This window comes from Castor canadensis, chromosome 8 (genome assembly GCF_047511655.1).
Source record: "Castor canadensis chromosome 8, mCasCan1.hap1v2, whole genome shotgun sequence".
In the NCBI taxonomy this organism is placed as follows: Eukaryota; Metazoa; Chordata; class Mammalia; order Rodentia; family Castoridae; genus Castor; species Castor canadensis.
This window is the reverse complement of record NC_133393.1, coordinates 144348146-144365567: the sequence shown is the minus strand read 5'-3', so window position 1 is coordinate 144365567 and position 17422 is coordinate 144348146. Positions and strand designations below refer to the sequence as shown.

The 17422-nt window shown below is 42.3% G+C and overlaps 1 protein-coding gene across 8 annotated transcripts in view; it reads left to right on the top strand.

Moving 5' to 3' along the window:
• Large1 (LARGE xylosyl- and glucuronyltransferase 1) overlaps window positions 1-17422 on the top strand; it is a 502729-nt gene that overhangs the window by 439069 nt on the left and 46238 nt on the right. For all 8 annotated transcript variants that reach the window (XM_074084325.1, XM_074084329.1, XM_074084326.1 and 5 more), the window contains one exon: window positions 12916-13071. In XM_074084325.1, the coding sequence (XP_073940426.1) occupies window positions 12916-13071 (156 nt within the window). The remainder of the gene's footprint in view (window positions 1-12915; window positions 13072-17422) is intronic.

The following is a 17422-nucleotide window of genomic DNA, read 5'->3' as shown; positions in this document are numbered from 1 at the left end:
TGTGGTTATTCCTGGAAATGTCAGCAAGACTCCTAGAAGCAAAGTAATGCACCTGGAAAAATTTAATCTAGTATAGGATTTACAAGTGTAGATCCAGCATCTCTAAGAGGTATTTCTATGATTTCTTTAAAATGGGAGGAACTGGGTGTGGGTAGGGAGCAGAGAGATCTAGCTACTATATATGAAATATAGTGCTCAGAAGACCTGCAGTAGGAAATCTGCAACACACAGAACAGATCCCTTTAATTGTAGAATGCCTCATGGAACAGGTTTTTTGAAATTCACTGTAAGACATCTCCCCTGCATAAATCCAGGCTCTCTGAAGAAGACCAGGACTTTGAGATAGGGAAGCACCATACATTGTGACTGTGGACATGGACTGAGAGCCCACCCTGGGGAAGGTTCAGGTCCATTGAATTAGTACTGGGACTCTGAAAACTAGCAGTCTGGGCAAAGGGTGGTCTACATAGAATGAGAAGATCTACTTTCTAGATTCTGGAGAAGACCATAAGTCTTAGAGGCTTAGGTGCATGACCAGGCAGTGAGCAGAGCAGCTGAAGTAAGCAAGGGACCACATTTTAATTTTCCAGTTATCATGAAGTGGGCAGGCAGGCAGAGTATCCAGCATTTGAAGATCCAAACTACTGTAGAGGAAAGGGCTGCAGAGCAGATTTCAGTCTGGCAAGCTAATTAGACTGGCTGCTTATGTGTTATGGGCATGGGTAAGAACGTAGATAATTTCACCATAATCCTGCTCTCCAAGAGGCTCACAGTCAAATGGCAGAGACAGAACTCCCAGCAGGTAATGACCACATAATCTGGACAGTACTGTGCAGTGTCTAGGTAAGAAATGGGGTTCCTAGAAAAAAGGGATAGCATGAACGGACACAGAGAACTAATGCATCACAGTATCCCAGAAATAACAAGTAGGTAAGTAGCAAATGTAGGGCACATAGATAGGCAGAGAATCAAGGCTGTGTGAGGTCTTTGGAGTTTAGACGTTATTTGTGGATCACAGTCTAAGATATCTCCAAGGTGACCTGTTTCAGTACACATGTATTTTTATCACTATACACAAATACATTATTAAATATAGAAAGCAGGAAAGATTTACTTCATTTTATTTTTTGAGTACTTTTAAGTTTAATTAGGTAATAATAAAGCCTTTCACACTTAAGAAAATGTTACTCACATTAATTTTGGGGGCCAGTATTGGGATTTGAATTCTGAGCTTGTGCCTAATAGGCAGGCTCTCTAACACTTGAGCCATGACACCAGTCCAACTAGTATTAATATTTTTAACATAGCAGCATTATTGGATAAGGCTCATTATTTTTCAAATGTTGGTTTAGTACCTGGTAGTCATTGAAAAAAAGATTATTAAGGGTAATAAGACATGCAGATCTAAAAGGGTAAATGGCTATATTTGTTAGATTTTATGCTCAGTTTTTCAACTCAATCCAAAAATTATACAAGTATTTTGATAACATTTAGCTATTAAATTCAAATATTTTTTGATAATCCTTTTGTTTGCTAATTTATTAAATACTTTTTAAGATTTTGATACTTTTAAAAAAACATGTTTAAATCCCACTGTAATTCTTTATTTGGAAGTTCATTTTGAAGGTTAAAAATATTTGTTTCTCTAAAGGTTTGAGAAGTAACATCAGTTCTAGTTTATAATTCCATAACAATAGAAACGATTTCAGACATTTATTTTCTAAAGCCCTATCTGTATCCAAAATCTCTTTCTGAAAGTGCTACTTCCTCATTCAGCACCTATACATTGAAAAGTCAGACTAAATATATGCTTTCTTTAAAATGTGAAGTAGAATGCTTTGGGCACCCCTTTCATAAAAAACAGAGAAGTGTAGATCTCCGTTACATGTACCATCCCTTCTAAGTCCTCTGTTCCAGTTAGCCAGGAAGTTCTGTGTTGTGTAGATTGTCATTGTCCCTGCTTGTGTCAGTAGAGAGTATTGTAACTATTTCATGAAATTTTAATTTTGCTTTTATAAAATTAATCAAATAATGACATCATTACATGCTGGCTTCCAGCACTTTGTTGCAAACTTATCTGTCAATTATGCAGCAAAGGAATACAATGTGTCCCCACAGCCTGAAATCCTTATGTTATTCCAGATAGAGAAACTGCCCCTTTAGTGATGACCTCTATGCTCTTTTGTAAAATGTTGTCATCATCATCAAAGTAGGAATTTACTGTTCCAAACAGAGTCTCCAGGACATCTTGCCTTCATTGCTCACAGAAAAGTCATCCTTTGTGTATTTCCTTAACTAACCCAAATCCAGCAAATAACATCAGAATCGTCTGCACTTTGGCTTAACACCATAGAAATCTCCCATGAAGCTTGGTCTCAGATGGGTTCTTTGGCCCTCTGCATTGCAAAGGGATTTATTTCATTTCATTGCCATATTATCTTTTGTGGGTTTTTTTCTCAGCCCTTTTGGCTAAGGCAGGAAAAAGCAAGTGTTTCCCTTGCTGGACTAGCATCTTTGATGTTAACAAAGGAAGTCTCCAAAGAGACTTCTAAACTGTTTTTATCCAGTTTAGTGAAACAGTATAATGTTCTAGATTGATTATCACAGGCTTTATACATCAAAAACTTATGGAGACTCATCTTCATATTTTGAATGCTTTGGTTTGAAATGTCTTCTACTCATGCATGTTTGTATCAACATTAAGTACAACCTCAAGGCATAAAACACACACAGTGTGAAGTTCTTCCTTCATCATGGCTTGCAAATCCATACTTTAAATACTCCTGAGAATTTAAAATTTTCGGAAATACCTTTTTTTTTTTTTTTGATGGTGGTACTTGGGTTTTGAACTCAAGAGTTTTACACTTGCTAGACAGGTGCTCTACCATGTGAGCCACTCTGCCAGCCCTTTTTTGTGTTGGCTATTTTTGAGATAGGATCTCTCAAACTATTAGCCTGGCTGGCTTTGAATCATGATCCTCCTGATTTCTGCCTCTGAGTAGCTAGGATTATAGGCATGAGACAACATTCCTAGCTAAATTTTTGCCAATATCTTGCCATTTCATGTATATACTCATTTATATACCTCGTAATGGAGCAAAGGATGAGCTTACCTGGGAACAAAAGTATCAGCGTAGCTGTTTTGCTAGTCATATGAGCTTGTCTTTTTTTTTTTTCCCTATGAGAATTTTTTTTCTTTTATTCATATGTGCATACAATGTTTGGGTCATTTCTCCCCCCTTCCTCCTGCCACCTCCCTTACCCCCACCAAGCTTGTCTTATTTGTACTCTCAGTCTATCATTCCTCTGTAGAACTGACTTTTTTAAACATAAACCATTATTTATAAGTCTTAGACTTACAGAAAAGTTCCAGAGTAGTATGGAGTTCCCATATAATGCCTCCTCCAGTGTCAGTTTCCCCCAGTATGAACATCTTTCCAGCAGCGGTACTTTGTCAAAATGAGCAAACCAGCCTTGGTATATTACCAGTAACTAAACCTCAGGCTCTCTCACATTTCACCCATTTTCCCATAATGCCTTGTTTCCTTAGTTTCCTATGCTCTGTGACACTTTCTCAGGCTTCCCTGGTTTACCATCACTGACATTATAGTCCTGTGGAGACCTGGTCAGGTAGTTTATAAAATGTCTCCAGACCTGGGTTTCTCATAAGGAGACTGACAGGTCTTTGGAAAGAATATCAGTGAGGTAAAGTACCCTCATCATCCCATCCCATCCCATCCCATCCCATCCCATCGCACGCAACATCCCATCCCATTCAATCACCAGAGACGCCAGCCATCCTCACATGCTAATGGTGATGTTTTCCAGGTTTCTCCACCAGAAAGTCACTATTTTCCCTTTCATAGTTTATTTTTTGTAAGTGTTGGCTCTATATCTACCCCACAGCGGAGATGGGGAGATGCAAGACCCACCTCCTCTCAGGAAACAGCTGGGGTAGTATCTAAATATATTATAAGAAAGATTTGTCTCTCTTCTTCCATTTGCATTTATTTAAATTATATCCAATTGGACATATATAAATATATACATACATTATGTTTTGAATTATAATGCAAGACTCTTTAAGCAATTTTTTCATGTTATGAGTGTTATTTTACATGTTATTACCAAATAATATTACTAAATACACTAAAAGTAGATAATAATATGACTTATGGTAAAATGCTCCCCCAGGCATATTAAGTGCCAGTTCACCTCAGTGTGTAAAGGCAGCATGTCATGCCCTGTCGTACTAGGGTTTGCACTCAAGGTCTTGTCACCACCTCTGTGTATTGACACAGTTAGATATGGGTGCTCAGATGACAGAGATATTCTCTTTCTCTCTCTCTCTCTCTCTGCCTTTGCTCTTCTCTGCTATGGTAGAGTGGCTTCTTGGCAGCTCCCAATCATATGTAGAGCTTTAGTCATTCAACAAATATCTGTTGCACACTTGCTATGAGCCAGTCATTGGCAAACCTTTCCTCTCCATGAGTTTACATTCTAGTGTAGAATACAGACATCAAATAAGACAGTAAATGACCAAACTGATCATCACACACAGTAAAAGGAGCTTTGAAAAAATCAAGTAGGTTAAAGAGAAAAAGCCTATTTCTCGTGATGTCTCTACAAAAGGAATCTGTGGACCCTCCATGGGACACATGCCCATTCTAAACCAAACTGTGTTTTTAAGAATGGTCAGGAAAAACTCATTCGTCATCTGCATCACATGCCTGTACTGGCAGATTAGACATGGCCATGAGAATCACAGGAAGATGGCAGGGTCCAGTTCTCTGCAGATCAGACAGGAGGGCAGTAGGTAGCCACTGCAGAGGAGGCTTGCAGGAAATAGCAGCCTCTGACTTTTTCCAAGCAGTGAATGGTCCCCAACCCAAGGGTGATTCAGCCAAATTGACAACCTCCTACTGGACTCCAAACCCAACCTTAGTGAAATCCCTTAATTGGAGATTACAATCTCTAGAGTGGAATTTGCATCCCTCCATCTCCTGGTCCCCTATCTGCACACACCTGCCAAGAGGACACCGTGAGGAGTCTGCAAATGTGACTACAGCCTCCATAATTAATTCCACAGAGACAGGAAGAGCACAGGGCTGGTTATCACTCACAGATTTTGTATTGGTTGTCTGCAGAGAAGCCACAGAAGGGCAAGGGTCTGAGGATTCATATACTGGTCATGTCCTTTCTCTATTTCCTATGATTGGTGCTCCAACAGGAATTCTTCACACATAACAAGTTCAGATCAAATTGCTTTTTAGCCCCATTTTATTGCAAAAAAAAATGGACTTGATGAACAATAGAGAATGTAGGTGGATCTCAGAATTCATGATGCTCCCAGACCTGAGTGTTGGAAAAGGTGTCTGTTTTCCTAGAGGTAGAAGGTAGGGACTATCTGTAAGACATGTTACAGATAACAGAACAAGAAGTGATAGAATATGTAACAGGGCCTTGGATCTATGCACTGGCCTATGTGTCTACGTTTTCCAGGCAAAGAGACTGAATGATCACTAAGTTCATTCTTTTTTCATTCCTCCTCCTGGGAATGAAATATTTTTGTCTGGGAAGAATTTTTTCTTTCTTGGACTGGACCTGTATAATCCCAGAGGCAACAGGAACATGCATAATAGGTGTCAATGAATCCTGAGTGCCAGGACCCTGAACTGCAATGACAGCAGAGCAAGAAAGTCTCAGTATCAAGGACATTAGCTTTATTTAACAGCAATGCCGGATAACTGTCAGAAGGAGGAAGAGGGATGAAATAATAGCTTTACCAGTTGATGAGAGAATTTAAAAGCTGTAATAAATTCACTGGCAGTCAACAAACTTTGGCCAGACCTCACTTTGCATAGAAGGCTGGATAAACACAGGATTCACTGTGCTGTTGGTGGCCTACTTGGGAGAGAACACAAAGGAGTGTGGTGATAGTCCAGAGAATTCAGTAGAGCACAGTGAGCATGCACTTGCTCCAGGCTTTGTAGTGCAGGTCAGTACAGTAGCCACACCCCTGTTCACAGCTTTTTTCCCCATGGTTTTAGTAACCTACCATCCAAAAACATTAAATGGAAAATTCTAGAAATAAATACTTCGTGAGTTTTAAACCATACACCGTTCTAAGTAGCATGGTGAAATGTCACGCTGACCTATTTTGTCTCTTCCAGGACATAAGCCATCCCTTCGTTCAGCATATCCATGCTTTATACATTACCTGCCCACTGGTCGTGTGGTCACCTGGTCATGGGATCCACTGTCATGCTATTGCAGTACTTATGGTCAGAGAACCCTTGTTTTACTTAATAGTAATGGCCCCAAGTGACAAGAGCCATACATAGGAGCCACCAGGGCATAAAACATTAGCTCAGGTACCATGTCACAATGCTGCAGCACATACAAGGAAAACCGTACTACAATACAGGGTTTAGCACTACCTGAAGATTCAGGCATCCACTGGGGTTCCTGGAACACTATTCTTTGTGGATTAGGTTCTCCAGAAAAAAGGCCAATAGAAGATATAGCTATGCCTACATTTATCTGAAGAGACTTGTGAACTGGCTTCATGACTACAGAAGCAGACATTCCATGATCTGCAATCTGAGCTGAAGACCCAGGAATGTTGGTGGAATAATTTGGTCTGAGTCTGAAGGCTGAGACCCAGGGCAGTTGATGGTGCAAGTCTCAGCCTGCAAACAGGAGTAGACTGATGTCCTAGTTGAAAGAGGCAGGAAATACAGGGTGAAAATTCTTCCTTCCTTGCCTTTTGTTCTGTTCAAACTCTAAACAGAATGGATGATACCCACCACACTGGAGAGAGCTGTCTGCTTTACTGAGTCCATTTATTGAGATGTCAATCTGATCTGGAAACACCCTCAAAGTGACACCCAGAAATGATGTTAGATGAAGATCTGGGCACTGGTGATCCAGTCACATTGACAGGTGAAATTAACTATCACAGTGCTGCAACATCTTTTCACTCATCCATCCACTGCAGCAAACATTATTTGCCTTTAACAGATCAGGATAGAGTCTCAACACATTAATTTGTGTAGGTGACAAAGTCAGGAAGATGCAGGGGTAAAATTTGAACCTAGATCTTCCCTGATCAAGGCCTCACTAACCTGAGTGCCAGTATGTAAAGCTCAGCTCGACACATCTTCCTTCCCAAACAGCCCCTCTGCAAGTCTCTTCTTAAGTTCTAGTTGCCCAAGCCTTGGCCTGGCTTCTCTAGACTATATTGTCTGCATCCTCCCTACACTTTTCCCTCAGACTCTGTGACAGTCCACAGTCTCTTATTTAAAACCTTGAGTCCTTTTCTTCCCCACTCCATAGAGATTCTGTTTTCATCCAGCTCTCCTAGTGGTGAAGACAACTGTTTCATGAAGTATAAACCAACTTTCTTTGGTAACTAAACACATGCCATGTAAAATGTCTTCATGTCTCTATTTGTCAGGGTCCTCCAGAGACAAAGAACTAGTATGATATCTATAGATAGAAAGGGGCTTATTAGAAGAATCGGCCCAAACAATTAGAAAGATTGCCAAGTCTATGACAATAGGCCATATGCAGACCCTAGGATGCTATAGCATGGATTAGGCCAAGTTAGAAGACCTCGGAACTGAGAAAGCCAGTGATGTAACTCATTCCAAAGCCAAAGGTCCTAGAACACAGGGGGCTGCTGGTATAAGTCCTGGAGTCCCAAGGTTGGGGAGTCTGGAGTTCTGATGTCCAAGGACAGGAGAAGACAGTACCAACTTCAAGAGGGAGAGAAAATCACTCTTTTTATTCCATCCTGATTGAATAGTGGCACCCAAACTGAGGGTGACTCTGACCCACTCAGCCCACCAACTCCCATGTCACTCTCCTCTTGAAGCAACCCCCACAGACATACCCAGAGATAATCTTTTACAAGCTCTCTATATAATCCTTAGTATAGTTCACAACTAAACTTAACCATCACGAACTCCATCATTGCATCAGTCCTCACCTTGACCACAGCTCTGCAAGGTATTGTTGTTTTGTCCCTGTTACAGATGAGGGGCCAGCTCCATTATACTGGATAACCTAGTGCTGGTCACACAGCTGATAAAAGCTGGACCAGGTCTGGCATGAAGTCTGTTCACTCCTTTTCTACCATGAATCTTAATCCTGAGGATGACAAGGAAAAAGCACTTGTGAAAATATTGTCCTTCTCTTTCAAATACCAAAACAAGTGGATAACAGAAGGGGCTTAAACTCCTTTAAGAAAAAATGACAAGCAATTTGGCCCTTAGACAATGAAAAGAGGACTACGTTTCTCTACTCTGAAGCCTACGTTAATAGGGCTTTTATAACTGATTTACTGTAGACAGACAGAATGTGAGTATTATTGAGACTGTCATCTTCATGATTTCCATTCTTGAACCAAAGGGCAGCTACTGAATGCTAACGATCTGCCAGGCACTGTGGCACTCAGGAAGAATAATAAGTCATGCTCCCTGCCAGCCTAGAAATTCACTTTCCGATGCTGCCAGGTGCAGGCATGTAAATAAATAATTACAAAAGCACGCAATGAGTGCTCTAATGGACTTAGCTGCAGAAGAGTCTATGGAGCACTGAGCAAGAACTCAGCAGCTGCCTCAAATGTTATATTAGGAATGCTTTCAATGAGAGTCAGAAAACTCAATTTGCAGACTGGGGATGTAGCTTAGTGGTAGAGCATTTGGCTAGCATGCACAAGACCCTAAGTTCAATTCCTAGCACCTCCAGAAAAACAAACAAACAATTCTCGTATTTGTAGTAGCTTAAAATGAAATGGAGATTTTTGAATTTCTCACCTAGAAATTCTGGAAAGGCAGCTATAGACATTTTCATCGAAGAGCAATGTGTTGACCTTTCCTGCATGGTCACTGGGTGGCTATCATGATTCCAGTCATTATATCTCTGTTCATGACAGAAAGTTGGGTGAGGTGAGAGCAGAATGTTACCAGTGAACCTTTTTTTATTTTTCTTAATTAGGGAATCAAATGCTTCCCTCATATATAAGTTTTTGGGGAATCCTGGTACACATGGCCACCTCTAGCTGCAAGGAAGTCTGAGATATCAAAGACGAGGGTCATCATGATTGGCTTAAATCTTAAGTGGATCCTGATTCATTCACAATGGGCTGGGACACAACAACTACAAACAAAATAGGTGTTCTGTTAGGAATGAAGAATGGAGTGGGGAGGGTGACAAACTAGGAGGTACCCTTCTGCCATGAGTGTTCTCTTTACAGAAAATGTGTGTTTCGCTTAGCCTCAGTGGGCAAGCAAATAGTAGCACGATAGAGAAGAGAGAAAGATATTCTAGGGAAGAAGGGCAAGCATTTGCAAAGGCATTGAGTCATGAAAGACAAGGTCACAAAACACCAGAGATACCTTTTAATTGGACATCAAGCTAAAGTTGTAAGGAAGAGCTGGTTTGCAGCAGGATTTACTACCAGGCTAAGGAGTGGATCATATAGAATCCTGTCCTGAAACACTCCCATTATCCTTGCAACTTGGAAAAGCTGCAACCCTTGTTCTTATTCACCTGGTGCTTACACATGGGCTGATCTCTCAGCTCTTTTTGCACCATAAATTACTTTTATGAACCCTCTTGAGTTAGAAGACAGAGTTTTAGCTGGACTTTTTCCATAGCATTTCCATAGCACTGAGGTTTTAGTCTACCTTTGACATGCTTTCTTCTGCGCCCTTGATGGGTGATAAGAGTTTCTTATATCCCTTTTAATCACATTGATTCCTCTTGTCTTCTCAGATGATGTCTGAGTTTTCTGGACAGTAGTCAACTCTGTCCATTTTCTCTGTCTCACTATAGGCTGACTCCAAATCTGCACAAACCCTCAGCCTTTATAGACAACTCACATCCAATCAGATGTCACTCATGGGGCCCCTAATGCTTGGCAGTTTCTACAGGCCACCTGGCAGCCTCCTGCCTCCCTCTCTGTCAAATGCTGGACTGCGGGTTCCACCATGTATCTGGGAAATCCTGAATCACCTTGTGGCCTGTGTCTGTCCCAAATGAGGGTACATTTCTGATTCTCTGTCTTCTGCAAACCTCATGTTCATTTCATGATTACAGATACGAGAGAAATAAGAGGCACAGATTCCTAATTTCTGAGTCTGCGTGGGTTCAAATCTTGCTTCTCCTGCTTCTGACCATGTAACTTCTCTCATGTGAAATGTGACATATGAGGGTGTCACTTGTCTCATAGAGGGGGTAAAGATAAATGAGCTATAACAAGTGAAGTGTCCAGAGCAGTATTTGACATACAGTAAGCATCTAAAACGTGTGCACTGCTAATGATTTGAATTATTAGTGCAGCGTTAATGTGCCTCAGAAAGTGAATTAAGTAATGGTAGGTTTTTATCACAGACCTGGCAGATCACACCTGCGCCGCACACAAAATCTGTTTGGGAGCATTCTCCAGTTTCACTCTCAGGTGTGAAAGCTTGTCACCAAATGCCTTCTACACCACCAACTTACTGCACCCACACCAGCAATGATGGGTGACTCTGTCCCTCAGGGGATGAGAAAATGACATTTCTCACTAGTCAGACACCAATGATCAAAAACATCAGCCACAGGAAACCCGAGTTGGCTTCTCAGAGTCAGGAATGCGGATTTGGTTCTGTAAGCAGTGATCCAGGAGATTGGAGCTGGCTTCTACCTACACCTCAGCTGTGTGACTCTAGGAAAGTCAGTGTACCCTCTTTACCTTGGGAGTCTTAAAGTCTTATGTTCATCTCTGCATTCTCTCAGGCACACAGTCATGCATGGTAGTACACACCTATAATCCCCACTATTCAGAAGGCAGAGACAGGAGGATCATGACCCCGGGCCCACCAAGCAAAAGCATGAGAGCATATCTGAAAAACAAGCTAAACAAGCAAAACAACGGATATCTTACCTTTCCAACCTGTGCTGCCAAGGCCACGTTTCTCAGCTGGAAATTACAACTGGTTCTTAACGGGCATCCCTGGCTCTGGTTTTGCCCTGTCTACTCAGCCACATACATATCTTCTCCCTTGCACTCAGAGTGATTCTTAAAAGCCAAAGTCAATAGATTTTCCCTTCCTTAGCAATCTCTAGTGACTACAACCTGAGTTCCAAATGTGGGCCTCCCGGGTCCTGGCTGCCAGCCTAGCTCAGTGCTCTGCCACCTGCCCCTCTTACCCCCACCCATGTCTCCAGCTCCACTACAGACCTCCCCATAAGTCTCCCTCCTCCATTTTCCTAGGAGTCCCATGCCCATCTTTTGAGCCCATCTCTTGCCTTGCTTCTCTGCCGGAGACATCAGGCCCAGGTCATGTGCCTCTGGCCATCTCCCAACCTGGTACACCATAGGCACTCAATAGACCTGGCATTTAGTAAGCCCTCACCCTAGCCAGACTCTGCACATATTAACTTACTTTTTACAGCAGCTCTATGAGACAGTGTCACTCAGAGCCTGGGCTGGAGGCAGAGTTCATGCCAACTATTTGAACAGAAAATTTCACCTTTAGAAATTGTAACTAGGCATAAGTGTTCACCTGGTCCCTAAGTGAAGCCAGAATAGGAAACTGTAAAAAACAATTATTGCCCTTTGAGGTGGAGAAGCAGAGGGAAAAGGGGGAAGATTCAAACTTGCACCTCTTTGGTGGTCAGAGGCAGCAGCTCTGGGCAGAGAAGGGAGGACAATGAAGCATGGTCTGAGTGCTGCTAAACGAAGTGCCACTGCTAGGAGGAGATGGTCCAGGTGATGCTCTGGGAGCAGAAGCCATAGGAGCCATGTTTGCCACTCTGCAGGCCCTCGGGTTCCCTCTCATGACCCTTTTGGCAGCACCAAGTAGATTTTGGGCCTGCAGGCTCAAGGCCTCTGCATCACAAATCAGATGTGGAGGCAAGAGATGATAACTTAGTAACTGGCACAGGCAGAAGCTGTGAGTGTGCCTGTTTCTCGGATGAGGGAACTGAGCAATTAAGTAAGTTGCCCAATATTAAATGACTACCTAGAACAGAGGCAGAACCTGAACCCAGGCACCAGGCTGCAGAGCCCTTATTATTAAGCACTCTGCCGTAAAGGTGGGATGAATGGAGGATGGATGGAAGGATGGATGGATGGATGGATGGGTGGATGGGTGGATGGATGGATGGATGGATGGGTGGATGGATGGATGAGTGGATGGGTGGATGGATGGATGGGTGGATGGATGGATGGATGGGTGGGTGGGTGGGTGGATGGATGGATGGATGGGTGGATGGATAGATGGATGGGTGGGTGGATGGATGGATGGATGGATGGATGGATGGGTGGATGGATGGATGGATGGATGGGTGGATGGATGGATGGGTGGATGGATAGATGGATGGGTGGGTGGATGGATGGATGGATGGATGGATGGATTGACGGATGATGGATGGATGATTGATGGATGGATGGATGGATGAGTGAATGGGTGGATGGATGGATGGGTGGATGGATGGATGGATGGATGAGTGAATGGGTGGATGGATGGATGGATGGATGAGTGAATGGGTGGATGGATGGATGGATGGATGGATGGATGGATGGATGAGTGGATGGGTGGATGGATAGATGGATGGATGGATGGGTGGATGGATAGATGGATGGATGGATGGGTGGGTGGGTGGATGGATGGATGGATGGGTGGGTGGATGGATGGATGAGTGGATGGGTGGATGGATAGATGGATGGATGGATGGGTGGATGGATAGATGGATGGATGGATGGGTGGGTGGGTGGATGGATGGGTGGATGGATGGGTGGATCAGTGGAAGGATGATAAATGGATTGTAGATCCACAAATCACACCAGCCTGGTGTCAGGCCTCCGCTTCCTGCAGTGCCTGGTCCTACCTGCCTGACCACCTCCTCATCACCCCCCAGGTCATCCACTGGAACTCCCCGAAGAAGCTGCGGGTAAAGAACAAGCATGTGGAGTTCTTCCGAAACCTCTACCTGACCTTCCTGGAGTACGACGGCAACCTCCTGAGGCGGGAGCTGTTCGGCTGCCCCAGTGAAGCCGACGTCAACAGCGAGAATGTAAGTGACTAGTAGATGCAGTGGGAGAAACGGTGATCCCACTAGCCTCATGGGAACCCTGCGTGCCTGTCTCTGCATCTGGCTCTGGGAGGGTCTGAGATGAACAAGATGCTTCACCTGCCCAGGATGCACTGCCCCATGACAGATCATGTCCCCAGCCTTCACTGTGATTATGGAAGGAGGGACACTCAGCCAAATTGGGTGAGTCTGAGTGAGTTTCGGGCAGTGGAAGCAGAATGAACAAAACCACCTGGAAAAGAGAAGATACAGTCTGTCGTGTGCCCAGGACATCCCAAGTCTTTGTAGAGGTGGCATCCACGCTGGGTCCCCAGGGTTCAGGCCTCTCAGTGCTTGGGGTGGCACAGAAGGAGATGCCAAGTGACTGCCTCTTCAGAGTCAGCATGGATGAGGAGAGTGTAAGATAAGTTGTCACAGACATAGCTAACATCTGCTCGGTTTTCCTGCTTTTTCATATGTTTATATGTATCTCATTTGATGCTCATAGAAGCCCTCTTTTACAGTTGAAGGAATAGAAGCATAGAAAGGTCAAGCATGTTGTCTGTGATCACACAGCAATCAGGGACATAGGCTGAGATGGATGCTAAGCTCCACAGAGAGAGGAAGCAGCACTGTAGCAGCAGGCAGCAGGGCACATGGAATCTGGCTGGCCTGGGTTTGACTGATTCCTTCCACTTACTATCTGTGTGACTTCATACGAGTTATTCTACCTCTTTTTGTCTCAGTTCTCTCAACTGTCAAATAGGGATTAAAAAGTTCTATAGGGATGTTTTAAGAATCAGTGAGACATTGTATCTAGAACACCTGGCTCAGTGTCTGCCATATTTTAGATCTAGGTAAGTACTTGCTCCCTCCTCTTTCCTTCACCCTGGGTATCAGACACAAGAACAATTCGCTCATCCTTTCAGTCCACAAGCATTTATGGAAGACCTTCTATTTCTTCTGAGCACTGAGTATTCAGAGGTGAAAAAGCATCTGGTTAAAAATTTGAAGGTAAAAAAGAACCATTGTCCTTAGTTATAAAAACCTCTCATGGTATTGATAGCCTAGTAGGAGAGACACAATTAACTAATAACTAAACAAAGTATCATGAAAAATTATCAGCTAGTGGAAGATGCTACATAGCAATAGTTAGTGAGAAGCTGGGCAGCTCCATTGGTTGAGGGGTCAGGGAGGGTTTCTATGAGGAGGTGACATGAACCCCAAAACCTGAGCAATAAGAAAGCCAGCTGGTGGAATTCCTAGCCAGAGCAAAAAGACAGGAGAAAGAAATACAAGAGATTCAAATAGGTAAGGAAGAAGTCAAATTGTCCGTATTTGCAGATGATATGATCCTATACCTGAAAGACCCTAAAAACTCAACCAAAAAACTCTTAGAGCTCATAACACTTTCAGCAAAGTAATAGGATACAAAATCGATACGCAAAAATCAATAGCATTTCTATATACAAACAATGAACAGTCTGAGAAAGAAATCAGGAAAACAATACCATTCACAACAGCTTCAAAAAATTAAAATACCTAGAAATAAATTTAACGAAGGAGGTGACCAACTTATACAATGAAAACTACAAGTCAATAAAGAAAAGAAATCAATGAAGACATCAGAAGATGGAAGGGCATTCCATGCTCATGGATCAGCAGAATTAATATTGTGAAAACATCTGCACTACTGAAAGCAATCTATATGTTCAATGCAGTCTCTTTCAAAATTCCAATGACATTCTTCACCGAGACAGAAAAGTCAATCTTAAAGTTCACATAGATGCACAAAAGACCTCAAATAACCAAAGCAATCCTGAGCCAACAGAGCAACACTGGAGGAATCAACAATACCTGACTTCAAACTATAGTAATAAAAACAGCATGGTACAGACCTAAAGACCAATGGAATAGAATAGAAGACCCTGACACAAACCCACACAACTACAAGCATCTGATTTTTGACAAAGGTTCCCCAAATATGTGCTGGAGAAAACAAAGCCTGTTCACTGTGACACAGGTTACTCCAGAGGCACCTGCACACCCATGTTTATTGCAGCACTATTCACAATAGCCAAGTTATGGAAACAGCCAAGATGCCCCAGCACTGACGAATGGATTAAGAAAATGTGGTATCTATACACCATGGAATTTTATGCAGCCATGAAGAAGAACGAAATGTTATCATTCGCTGGTAAATGGATGGAATTGGAGAACATCATTCTGAGTGAGGTTAGCCTGGCCCAAAAGACCAAAAATCGTATGTTCTCCCTCATATGTGGACATTAGATCAAGGGTAAACACAACAAGGGGATTGGACTATAAGCACATTATAAAAGCAAGAGCACACAAGGGAGGTGTGAGGATAGGTAAGACACCTAAAAAATTAGCTAGCATTTGTTGCCCTCAACGCAGAGAAACTAAAGCAGATACCTTAAAAGCAACTGAGGCCAATAGGAGAAGGGGACCAGGAACTAGAAAAAAGGTTAGATCAAAAAGAATTAACCTGGAAGGTAACACACACGCACAGGAAATTAATGTGAGTCAACTCCCTGTATAGCTATCCTTATCTCAACCAGCAAAAACCCTTGTTCCTTCCTATTATTGCTTATATTCTCTCTACAACAAAATTAGAAATAAAGGCAAAATAGTTTCTGCTGGGTATTGAGGGGGTGGGGGGGAGAGGGAGGGGGCGGAGTGGGTGGTAAGGGAGGGGGTGGGGGCATGGGGGAGAAATGACCCAAGCCTTGTATGCGCATATGAATAATAATAATAAAAAAAAGCCTGTTCAACAAATGTTACTGGGAAAACTGGATATCCACCTACAGAAGACTGAAACTAGATTCCAGTCTTTCACCTTATACAAGCATCAATTCAAAATGGATTAAAGATACTAATGTAAGATCTGAAACAGTGAAATTAATCCAGGAAAAATTGAGAACACATTGAACCACATAGGCAAAGGTAATCCCTTTAGGAATGAAATTCCAGTAGCTCAGCAATTAAAAGGAAGTATTAACAAATGGGACTGCATGAAACTAAAAAGGTACTGCACAGCAAAGAAAACAGTTACTAGAATGAAAAAGCCTACAGAATGAGAGAAAAATCTTTGCCAGCTATACATCAGACAAGGGATTAGTAACCAAAATATACAGGGAACTCAAAAAATCAACCTCTGAATAAACGGGCAAGTGAACTGAACACACAGTTCTCAAAAGAAGAAGTACAAATGGCCAATAAACATGAAGAAATGCTCATCATCCTTGGCCATAAAGGGAATGCAAATCAAAACCACATTAAGATTCCACCTCACCCCAGTCAGAATGGCGACCATGGAGAACACAAACAATGTGGGGAAAAGAAAACTTCTACACTGTTGGTGGGAATGTAAATTAGTGCAACCAGTATGGAAAGCAATATGGAATTCCCTCAAAAAACTGGAAATAGAAATACCATATGATCCAGCAATTGCATTCCTGGGCATATATCCAAAGGAATGTGCCCCAGGTAACAACAAAGCTTGCACACCCATGTTTATTGTACAACTATTCACAACCACCAAGCTCTGGAAACAGCCCAGATGCCCCACAACTGATGAATGGATTAAGAAAATGTGATCTATATATATACAATGGAGTTTTATTCAGCCATAAAGAAGAATGAAATTATGTTGTTGTCTGGTAAATGGATGGAACTAGAGAACTTCATGTTAAGTGAAGTGAGTCAGGCTCAAAAAATCAAAGGTTGCATGTTTTCTCTCATATGTGGAAGCTAGATAGGAGACAAGACAGATAAAGAAAATGGTAGAGAATAAAAAGTATTGAAACAACCCATCTATATATGAACATAATATAATGTACTGTACAGTAAGCTGTTGAATATTAGGGGAGCATCGTGATAAAGAGTAAATAATGGGAGGGGTTAATTTGATTAAACCATGATATATACAGAGCTGAAATACCAAAGCAAAACCCCCTTGGACCAAAAAAATGAAGGGCAGGAGGGAAAAATAAATCTTATGTGGGGGTGGATACCAGTGGGAGGGTGTGGGCACAAGGAAAGGTGGAATGAAGGTGTAGATGGTAGATGTGTTTTGTACATGAAAATAATGAAACCTGTTGAAATTGTTCTAAGAAGTGGGGAGGGGGAAGAATGAGAATGACGGAGAAGGTAAATCCAACTAGATATGTTGTAAGCACATATGTAAATATCACGATGTACTACTATTATATGCTAATAAATTCATTAAAAAAAAAAAAGCGAGCCAGAGTACAACAAGGGAAGTACATTCTGGGTGGAGAAAGTAGCAAGTGCAAAGTCCCTGAGGCACTACAACTTGTGAGGAACAGCA